The sequence below is a fragment of the Silurus meridionalis genome, chromosome 28, assembly GCF_014805685.1.
Source record: "Silurus meridionalis isolate SWU-2019-XX chromosome 28, ASM1480568v1, whole genome shotgun sequence".
Classification (NCBI taxonomy): Eukaryota; Metazoa; Chordata; class Actinopteri; order Siluriformes; family Siluridae; genus Silurus; species Silurus meridionalis.
The window spans coordinates 10,200,023-10,211,211 of NC_060911.1; the positions used below are offsets into that span (position 1 = coordinate 10,200,023).

The 11,189-nt window shown below is 40.6% G+C and overlaps 2 protein-coding genes across 2 annotated transcripts in view; one reads left to right on the forward strand and one right to left on the reverse strand.

The window, feature by feature from the left end:
* Window positions 1-1,207: 1,207 nt before the first annotated feature.
* Window positions 1,208-2,654, reverse strand: dctpp1 (dCTP pyrophosphatase 1). The gene is made up of 2 exons (XM_046843225.1): window positions 2,162-2,654; window positions 1,208-2,017 (listed from the first exon to the last, which is right to left on the reverse strand). The coding sequence occupies exon 1, from the start codon at window positions 2,636-2,638 to the stop codon at window positions 2,165-2,167; it is 474 nt and encodes a 157-aa protein (XP_046699181.1). The 5' UTR covers window positions 2,639-2,654; the 3' UTR covers window positions 1,208-2,017; window positions 2,162-2,164.
* A 278-nt stretch (window positions 2,655-2,932) lies between these two features.
* The window catches only part of gatb (glutamyl-tRNA(Gln) amidotransferase, subunit B), a 15,786-nt gene continuing 7,529 nt past the window's right edge, over window positions 2,933-11,189 (forward strand). Inside the window, exons 1-6 of the mRNA XM_046843224.1 lie at window positions 2,933-3,135; window positions 4,220-4,370; window positions 4,544-4,657; window positions 5,384-5,582; window positions 5,810-5,932; window positions 9,336-9,449. Of these exons, the coding sequence (XP_046699180.1) occupies window positions 2,933-3,135; window positions 4,220-4,370; window positions 4,544-4,657; window positions 5,384-5,582; window positions 5,810-5,932; window positions 9,336-9,449 (904 nt within the window). The remainder of the gene's footprint in view (window positions 3,136-4,219; window positions 4,371-4,543; window positions 4,658-5,383; window positions 5,583-5,809; window positions 5,933-9,335; window positions 9,450-11,189) is intronic.

Here is an 11,189-nt window from a genome sequence, read left to right on the forward strand (position 1 = left end):
TAGCAGCAACAGATTGAGAGCTCCCACTCAGTGTGTGGCCTTGTATGAAACATTTTCACAAAAGATTTGATTCGGTGCCCACACACACACACACACACGCCTTATTTGCAAACCCAGAAAAGAATACAGTGAAAAAACACAACAGATATAGACAGAAATAAAAAACAGACAAAAGAAAGAAATCCCAACATTAAAGTCTTAAATGATGGAATGGTGTGAGAAATGAAGTGAGAAGAAAAATAAATGTATGTGAGAGAGGCAGAGACTGAGGCAGTGAAGGAGAGAACGTACGAGCGAGTCAGTGGCAATAACAGAGAGAGTAAAATCTAAGAAAGATGCACTGTAATGGAACAAGAGAGGCATGAATGAGAGAGAGATAAGAAGTGATTGTGTTATAGAGAGGGGGAAGAAAGGGTGATGAGAGAGAAGAAAAAGAAAGATAGACACAATAAAGATAGATTGAGGAGTTAAACAAAAACGACAAATTAAGCAAATAAAAGTAAGAAAAAGACACTTTGGCACACACAAAGAGATCCTCTTTAATATACATTTTTAATTTATATAATAGTAACATTACCAAATAGTTCTTTTTTTTTTTTTATGTTTTGAACAGGAGCCAGACTTAATTTTGTCCTCTTTCACCCAAGAAAAGTGTTTCCACACCATTTGCGTTTTTTTTTTTTCCCCTGGGGTTAGAGTATAATTGGTATGAAGAGAAAGGGAGCAAGAATTAAAAGTGAGAATCTTTTCTTGTCTTCATTTTATACATATATATTCTTTATAAAACTTTATAAACTGCTTCATTTCTTTAAAGCTGCTTTGGTACAATGGCCATTGTTAAAACACTCTACAAATGAATTAAATAATTTTTCTTTAGTTTTCATATACATTTTTCAACCGATAACAAACATTAACATTTGATAGCATTAACAATGAATTACTGGCACTTTCAACTCTCACACACTCGTACCTGTCTGCTCTTACAGTGACTTCTGATGTCAAGGCTTCCAATTAAAATGTATAGTGTAGTAATTAAAATTCCCTAATTGAGCTGAACAGAAAAATGCCACGTGACTACATCTGATCACTATACAAAACAACCTGTAGAAACAGAAAAAATAAGACTATCAAATAGAACAAATCAAATGAAAAAACTGGTTGCAATCATTAATGATGCTCAAAAAGAAAACCACACAAGACACAGGGATTTAAGTGCAACAGACTGCATTTACTCAGAGACCTTAACAAGTGTGTGTGTGTGTGTGTAGGCAGAACCCAATGTTGCACTTTCAATAGAAAAAATATATATAATACAACTATACATGCATAGTAGGAGCGAATTTACACTGATGATTTAAAAGCAATAAAACCCCACACTTTTTAGAATAAAAATTTGCAGAAACCATTAAGAACAGCACGACTTTGAAATCTAAGAACTGATTGCGATTACAAAAATGAGTCACCAAAAAATATTTTCTATGGATTAAACTTGACCCATTTTATCAATAATCTCTAAACTTTTGCTCAAATTATGAACCGTGTGCACAGAGCATGGAGTGAAAATTCTCTCAAGTGATGATGCACATTAGGAAGGTCCAGTGCTGGTCCTGGGTGTAGAGATGGAGATTGGGAAGGTCCAGTGCTGGTCCTGGGTGTAGAGATGGAGATTGGGAAGGTCCAGTGCTGGTCCTGGGTGTAGAGATGGAGATTGGGAAGGTGCTGTGCTGGTCCTGGGTGTAGAGATGGAGATTGGGAAGGTCCTGTGCTGGTCCTGGGTGTAGAGATGGAGATTGGGAAGGTGCTGTGCTGGTCCTGGGTGTAGAGGTGGATATTGGGAAGGTCCTGTGCTGGTCCTGGGTGTAGAGATGGAGATTGGGAAGGTGATGTGCTGGTCCTGGGTGTAGAGGTGGATATTGGGAAGGTCCTGTGCTGGTCCTGGGTGTAGAGATGGAGATTGGGAAGGTGATGTGCTGGTCCTGGGTGTAGAGGTGGATATTGGGAAGGTCCTGTGCTGGTCCTGGGTGTAGAGATGGAGATTAGGAAGTTTTAGTACTACTATTTTTTTTTTATCTATGCTTTTTCAAAGAAAACCTATATGAACAGATCCAGACTGGAGATCCTGGTGATCTCGACACTACAAGAATTAGGAAGCTGTGCGCACTTTTCAGTCCTGGTACTCGGTGTATTTCTTGGCTGAGCCGTGCACTTTGCTGGCCGGGTATTTGAGGCGGTTGAGGGCCATCTTGCGGAGCACGGCTTGTGGCAGGTCCACGCGGCACTTCTCGGCGAGCTCCAACAGGTAGATGAGCACGTCGCTGAGCTCGTGGGCCAGGTTCTCGCGCTCTGCCTCGGACCAGCCGGGCAAACCTTCCGTCACCTCACCGCGCCACTGGAACAACTCGGACACTTCGCCCACCTCCCCGACAAGCGCCAGCAGCAGGTTTCGCGGCTGGTGGAACTGGTTCCAGTCGCGTTCGTCTGTGAACTCGGCTTGCATCCGCCTGATGTCCTCCAGACTCGGCTCCGGGGTGAAGCGGAATCTCTCGGCCGGCTCATGATGGCCATTTTGTTTCACGTGCGCCTCGCTGTCGGTCTTGATTTCAGCCGCGGGACCAGAACCGTTTTGTTGAGCTTCCATCGTTATTCTTTTTCCTTAAAGCAATAAAATGGTGGACTCGATTCGAAAAGTGAACTCAAAAACCAGACCACGCGTGAATCTCCCGCCACCGCTGCACACAACGGAAATGACGGCATCCAAAAGCGCCGGAAATACATACCGAAAAAAGACGTTGACGCCCAATACTCTATATACATAGTTTTATATATATATATATTTTTTTTATAATTTCTATTTTTGCTAAAATATGTATTGACTAAACAGCCCACAAATAACAATAAATGCTTGTCCAATATTTAATATCTTCTCGTTCCTATGGTAATAAAACTACATTTCCCAAGTCGCCCCAGTCACAACACAAACATGGCCGCCTCCTGTTCGGCAAACAGGGCAGTGCTGAATAACTGTGTTAAACTGCAAATTATGTGTAATCGACATCATTGTGGCGGTATATTCATTAGGAGGATATGGACTACGAGGTCGAAATGTCAACTTCAATCCAAATTACAGTGTAAAAGGTAAGAAACGGGTTCATAGGTCATAATAAAAATATGACAATGCAGCTAAGGACAAATTATGATAAATAGGATCTCTCCTCTCGTATCTTGTGGTCCATGTCGTTAGTTATTTTGTCACGTGATTCCTGTAATTATTGTAACAATAATGTCATGATTTGGATTTATTGAGTAACAATTTCAGTTTGTGTGAGTGCCTGATCAAAGTAAAAGTAAAAGTGATCATCCATGATGCTGCTTTATAGGACTGTGGTGAGACCTGAGATGTTGTATGGTTTAGAGACAGTGGCATTGAGTTAAAGACAGGAGGTGGAGCTGGAGGTAGCAGAGCTGAAGATGTTGAGGTTTTTTTTTGGGAGTGACGAAGATGTACAGGATTAGAAATTAGTTTATTAGAGGTACAGCGCATGTAGGACGTTTTGGGGACAAGGTAAGGGAGACGAGATTGAGATGGTTTGGACATGTGCAGAGGAGGGACATGGGGTATATCGGTAGGAGAATGCTGAGCATGGAGCCATTAGGAAGAAGGAAAAGAGTAAGACCAAGAAGGAGGTTCATGGATGTGGTGAGGGAAGACATGCAGGTAGTTGGTGTGAAAGAGGCAGATGTAGAGGACAGGGGGGTATGGAGACGGATGATCCGCTGTGGCGACCCCTAATGGGAGAAGCTGAGAGAAGAAGAAGAAGAAAAAGAAGAAGTAGTGAAATTTTTTCTTCCATGTTATAAAGCTAGGAGCAGAGCGCAGGGTCACTAGATTAGTAAAAACTGTCAATTTGAGACACAGCCCATGAAGTCAATCACGATGACAGGGGAACGTTTTCATCATCCTCGACTTGCAGAGACACCAAACTCGTTTAACATTACTGCTGTTTCACATACATGCACACCACACATCATGACACCCCAAATGAAGACATTTTTATAACAATTATATGCTTGAAAAAAAATTATCCATACAGACATTTGATTTTGGTGATGGAGGATTAGATTTGGATTCGGTTGCTATAACTAACAACAATACATTCTGTTTTGTTTATGTGCTGCCAACAAAAATGATTAAACATCCTTATGTTTTGCTCCCTCCAAGTGCTCCTCAGATGGTGGGCGTCGTTGCTTTGGAGATACACGCACAGATTCAGGCTGCGTCAAAGTTGTTCTCAAGCTCTCGTGTTGGATTCTCAGCTCCGCCCAATTCACACGTCTCGTTCTTCGACGCCTCGCTTCCCGGCACGCTTCCGGTGAGCTCATGGATGTGGCATGAGATATGCATATTACAGTTACTCGTTAATAATTTTTGAGATGCATATTAGTGTGTTTTAGAAAATTTATTTATGTACTACTGCTTTTGTGTGTGTGTGTGTGTGTGTGTGTGTGTGTGTGTGTGTGTGTGTGTGTGTGTGTGTGAAATCAGGTTCTGAACAGAAGGTGTGTAGAGGCAGCTGTAACGACGGGTCTCGCACTCAACTGCAAAATCAACACGAAGTCTCTTTTCGACAGGAAACATTACTTTTACGCCGATCTCCCTGTGAGTGTGTTCAGATTTGGGCTTGTTGCGACCTCACAGACTCTTGCCATAGTGATGGGCTTCTTCTGTTACTTTACTTTACTGGCTTCTCCTTTCTCTTTTCCCCCCTTTGTTCCACCAATCCAGCCATCTAGTCTTCTTTATTTTTTTTTATCTTTTTTTTTTCTTTTCAGTGATCCATCCATTCATCTGCCCTTTCTTCCTTCCATCCATCCTTTTATTCTTTTTACCTTTCTTTCTTTCTTTCTTTCTTGCTCCTCTTGCAGTCTGTAAATTTTTTCTTTTGTTCGTTCGTTTTTTTTTTTGCTCTTCTTACCTTTTGTTCTTCGTTCTTTCTTCCTTTTTGCTCCTCTCACTTTTCTTCCGATCGTTATATAGTTCATTCCTTTGTTCTTTTTCCTTCCTTCCTTCCTTCCTTCCTTCCTTCCTTCCTTCCTTCCTTCATTCATTTATTCATTTATTCATGGAATTGAGGGTGTGTAAATCATGAGTCTTTATAATCTGATTTTGAACACAATGTGTATTTGTCCCTCTATTGGTGTGTTGTTATTTAGCTGGGTCAGTCACTGTGTGTGTGTGTGTGTGTGTGTGTGTGTGTGTGTGTGTGTGTGTGTGTGTGTGTGTGTGTGTGTGTATTCATCCCTTTCACTGGCATTTTTAAAGTAACATGAAATTCAGGAATCACTGGCACATATGTTTAAGTTTGTGTATGTGTGATGCTCTTAGGCAGGTTATCAGATTACGCAGCAGCGAGTGCCCATTGCAGTGAACGGATCACTCAACTTCAGTTATTTAGTTGGGAGGAAGAGGAATGAGGTGATGACGAAGAGCGTGAGAGTGAGACAGATCCAGCTGGAGCAGGACAGCGGCAAAAGTCTCCATGACGACCAGAGGAGCCAAACGCTTATAGACCTGAATCGTGCCGGTATCATGACTTACATCACTGAGAACATTGTATTCATTATTCTCTGTCCTCATAGCCATTACACACACACACACACACACACACACACACACACACTCTCTCTCTCTCTCTCTCTCTCTCTCTCTCTCTCTCTCTCTCTCTCTCTCTCTCTCTCTCTCTCTCTCTCTCTCTCTCTCTCTCTCTCTCTCTCTCTCTCTCTCTCTCTCTCTCTCTCTCTCTCTCTGTAGGTGTGGGTCTGATGGAGGTGGTGATGGAACCTGATATGTGTTGTGGTGAAGAAGCCGCAGCTGCATTGCGAGAGCTTCAGCTCATCCTTCAGACACTTGGAACCTGCCAGGGAAATATGGCTGGTGTGTAAAAACACACACTTTACATTATTCACTCAATATTTTTTTTTACAAGATTTGTTAAAAGCTCTGTACAGATTAGAGCTGGTAAGATTCGGAGATCAGCATAAACGTTATGTGATGCATCATTTCCAAAAAAAGTGTGCATTGGATACAAGTTGGCATTTGAATTCTTCTTCTTTCGGCTTCTCCCATTAGGTGTCACCAAAGCGGATCATGCGTCTCCATACCCCCCCTGTCCTCTACATCTGCCTCTTTCAAACCAACCACCTGCATGTCTTCCCTCACCACATCCATAATCCTCTTAATTGGTCTTTCTCTTTTCCTCCTTCCTGGTAGCTCCATGCTCAGCATTCTCCTACTGATATACCCAATGTCCCTCCTCTGCACATGTCCAAACCATCTCAATCTCACCTCCCTCACCTTGTCTCCAAAACGTCCTACATGCGCTGTCCCCCTAATAAACTCATTTCTAAATTTGAATTGCGATACACAATTTTTAACCAGATTTTCATCGGTAAGAAAACAATTTATTTGTATATTTAATTACCTACTAATAATAAATTAGTAGATTTGTTATACTTTTATTATGTAGAAAGTGACCAATATTTGATATATAGATCGATTTCTCCTCACTAAAGTGTTTCTCGAGCGCGTTCTCTCTGCTTTCACCACTGCTGCTACGCGAATATGACGTATCACAACACTACGGAGACGGAGGCTTGTCCTGAGAGTCACATAGAGTACAGATTAACATGGCAGAGGTAGAGCTGGAAGTAAACAGTCTAGTTTTATTTCATCTTTAATTTTTCACTACAAAGGCCTGTTTTTTTGCCATTACTTATAATCTTATATTCCGGTGCTCATGTTAGTTCTCACTCTCCAGTGTTCTGTATTGTTTAAAGATTTATGATCAATTCATTTCATTTTTATTTGTATAGCGCTTTTAACAATGAACATTGTCTCAAAGCAGCTTTACACAGATAATGTGGTGATTAAACGTAAATATGTTCTTTGTAAGTACGTTTGTCCCTGATGAGCAAATGTGGCAAGGAAAAACTCCCCGAGATGGCATTAGGAAGAATCCTTGAGAGGAACCAGACTCAAGAGGGAACCCATCCTCATCTGGGTTGCACCAAATGTCCATTTGAAGCAGATATACAATGTTGCAGGGTACAGTGATGATGATCAGAAGCGAACTGTATTCCTGAGTCAGTATAGCAGACTGTTGACATTAACTACAGTCCAGTCCATCCTCAAAGCACTCGTTCTTACTCCGGAACTTCATGGAACCACCCAAGGTGTTGATGAGAAACCGTCACAAGCTGCACAGAGTGGCCTCCAGTTGAAGAGAACACTATCCAGAGGCAGGCCTGGACGAAGTGGGAAGATCCACGGAGGGGAGAGGAGCAGGAACAGTGGTCACTGGAGCATCAGGAGCATGATTAAGAGAGTGACAGGAAGAGAAGGATATGGATTATTAATCACACTCTTGATGTCACCCAAATGAGGATGGGTTCCCCTTTTGAGTCTGGTTCCTCTCAAGGCTTCTTCCTCATAACATCTAAGGGAGTTTTTCCTTGCATAGAAATAAGAAGGCACTTAAATAAATTGATTTGTTGTCTGTCTGAACCGAAGAAATAAAATCGGACTATCTGAACCATACTGAACTGCACAGCACCATTGTGTTGAATCAAATTAAAATCGGATCGCACTGCAGCTTAATAGGTTTGAATCAGATGTTTCGTATCGTTGCTTATGCATCGAGATGTGAATCGCGTCGGCCTCAGTAAAGGAGATGCATAATACAGCTGGAAAATCTGCCCAGCCCCTATTAAAACCACAGTTTTCAGTTATCAATCCTTATTTATTCCTTTTTTTTGTTTTTGCATGCACACTAACTAATGGTTTATCTACTTTCCTTTTTATTCTTAATCTACGTTTCCCTTATTTTAATAGCTTTTAATAAAAATTTTTAGCCAAAGATTTTCTAATCAGTTTCATCATATCTGATTACTCTGGGTTTCAGGTTCAATTACATTTATTCATATTCGGGTTTTACGAGAGAAAATAATTAGTTTCTCTCTCCTATAATGAAAAATTCTCAGTGCTCCAGTTTAATCAAAAAGCCCCTCAAGCAAACTGTTTGTTTGCCTTTGCGTAAATTTTTTTGGCAGGTTTTTTTTTTTGCGCTTCCCTCCTTAATTCACCTGATTTGATGCAAATGAATTCTTTAATATTCATATTTATGCGCAAGCCAGCAGTAATCAGAGTGGCTGCGCTGAAGGAAAGTTTCGAATGAGTTTTCTCCCTTGCTCGACTGTGTTTTGCAAACGCAAAGGAGTCGAGCTTGAGGGCTCCTCGTCTCCTCTCGTCTCGTCTCCTGACCTTTCATCGCGAGCCAAACAAATTAGCATAATGTAATACCGTTTCCTGCCTCTCTGGTTCATGTAAAGAGCGATAAATTATTTTGCTGTGTTTAAACATTGTGCTGGATTAATTAACTTGAAGTGTGCATCCTTTAAGGAGGAGGGCGGGGCATCACATGAAGGGGGTGGGGGTTGGAATGTCTTACAGCTGCAGAGAAAAATGTATAAGCACTTCACTCCAGCGAGCACTGAGACACGTACAGAAGATACGTATATAAAGATACCGTTGGTTACTTAATACAGCAACATAAGCAGGTTTCTCATTACCAAGTGCTGGTACTGACTAGTGTTGCAAAGGGGCAGAAAACCAGGAATGTATGGGCATTTGGAAAATTTCTATAAACTGTACCATATACAAACTTAAATATAAACATTTTGTTTGGTCAGAAGCTAACCTGCATGTAAACTAATATATATCTATTTTTTTCACAATAGCTTACACACAGCCACAAGGTTTTAAACTGTCTGTAACATTCATGTAATTTATGCAAATATTTGCCAAGATGGACATTTTTTTTACATTATTTTGTGTGCAGGATTTAAAAAATGATGTGTGTTGATGTGATTGATGAATTTGCAGTGGAAAAATTGAACAGAAATTGCATGAAATCTGGTTGTTTTAACCAAAATTATCCTGCAAGTTTTTCCCCTACATGTAAGTTCCTTACATTTAATTCCCCTAAGTAAGATTAAGTTCCCTGTTATAGGCTAACCTGCCATTTTGTAAATTCCCATTAATTCCCATATATTCCCATTATTTTCTATGGAAATTTTTACAGTAATCCTACTACTGACAGGTACCCAAATCTTCAGTCCAAATTTGTATCATTGTGCATTATTAAAGTTAAATACTTGCACTTTCAAAGGTGCAATAGAATCACACAGTCCAGGAGAAAATGTCAGCTCTAAAGCATTACAGTCGCAATTTTGATTTATAATCCAGCTTTCTTCGTTCTTTTTCTTTGGTCTCCGTGCAGAGGGACAGTTGCGAGTGGATGCTAACATATCTGTCCATCATCCTGGAGAGCCACTTGGCATTCGCACGGAAGTGAAGAACATCAACAGCGCTCGGTTTGTTGCCAGGGCAATTGGTAATTTTCTAAATCTATATCATATATGTATTTATGATATTCTAGTTTACCAAAACACACACAGCTGCAGGTCCTCCATGTTTTGTGTTAATGTGTGTGTGTGTGTGTGTGTGTGTGTGTGTGTGTGTGTGTGTGTGTGTGTGTGTGTGTGTGTGTGTGTATCCAGTCTGATAAGAGACACTTATTCAGCATGTCTCTATCTTGTCTCCATTCCATTAATTTTGAAGTAGTCCTCCACACAACACACACACATTCTTGGAGCACTTTAATTTTAGAGTTTTCATTTATGCAACTTGTGCATTTCAGATTAAAGTGTGAACCTTTATTTATATATATATATATATATATATATATATATATATATATATATATATATATATATACACACAGTGAGGAAAATAAGTATTTGAACACCCTGCTATTTTGCAAGTTCTCCCACTTAGAAATCATGGACGGGTCTAAAATTGTCATCGTAGGTGCATGTCCACTGTGAGAGACATAATAAAAAAAAAAAATCCAGAAATCACAATATATGATTTTTAAACTATTTATTTGTATGATACAGCTGCAAATAAGTATTTGAACATCTGTCTATCAGCTAGAATTCTGACCCTCAAAGACCTGTTAGTCTGCCTTTAAAATGTCCACCTCCACTACATTTATTATCCTAAATTAGATGCACCTGTTTGAGGTCGTTAGCTGCATAAAGACACCTGTCCACCCCATACAATCAGTAAGAATCCAACTACTAACATTGCCAAGACCAAAGAGCTGTCCAAAGACACTAGAGACAAAATTGTACACCTCCACAAGGCTGGAAAGGGCTACGGGAAAATTGCCAAGCAGCTTGGTGAAAAAAGGTCCACTGTTGGAGCAATCATTAGAAAATGGAAGAAGCTAAACATGACTGTCAATCTCCCTCGGACTGGGGCTCCATGCAAGATCTCGCCTCGTGGGGTCTCAATGATCCTAAGGAAGGTGAGAAATCAGCCCAGAACTGCACGGGAGGAGCTGGTCAATGACCTGAAAAGAGCTCTGACCACCGTTTCCAAGGTTACTGTTGGTAATACACTAAGACGTCATGGTTTGAAATCATGCATGGCACGGAAGGTTCCCCTGCTTAAACCAGCACATGTCCAGGCACGTCTAAAGTTTGCCAATGACCATTTGGATGATCCAGAGGAGTCATGGGAGAAAGCCATGTGGTCAGATGAGACCAAAATAGAACTTTTGGGTCATAATTCCACTAAACGTGTTTGGAGGAAGAAGAATGATTGAAGCATTGAAGACGGGTCGAGGCTGGTTCTTCCAACATGACAATGACCTGAAGCACACAGCCAGCATAACCAAGGAGCTCTGTAAGAAGCATATCAAGGTTCTGGCATCGCCTAGCCAGTCTCCAGACCTAAACCCAATAGAGAATCTTTGGAATGAGCTCAAACTCCGTGTTTCTCAGCGACAGGCCAGAAACCTGACTGATCTAGAGAAGATCTGTGTGGAGGAGTGGGCCAAAATCCCTCCTGCAGTGCATGCAAACCTGGTGAAAAACTACAGGAAACGTTTGACCTCTGTAATTGCAAACAAAGGCTACTGTACCAAATATTAACATTGACTTTCTCAGGTGTTCAAATACTTATTTTCCTCACTGTGTGTGTGTATGTGTGTGTGTATATATATATATATATATATATATATATATATATATATATATATATATATATATTAGTTTTCATGATTGAA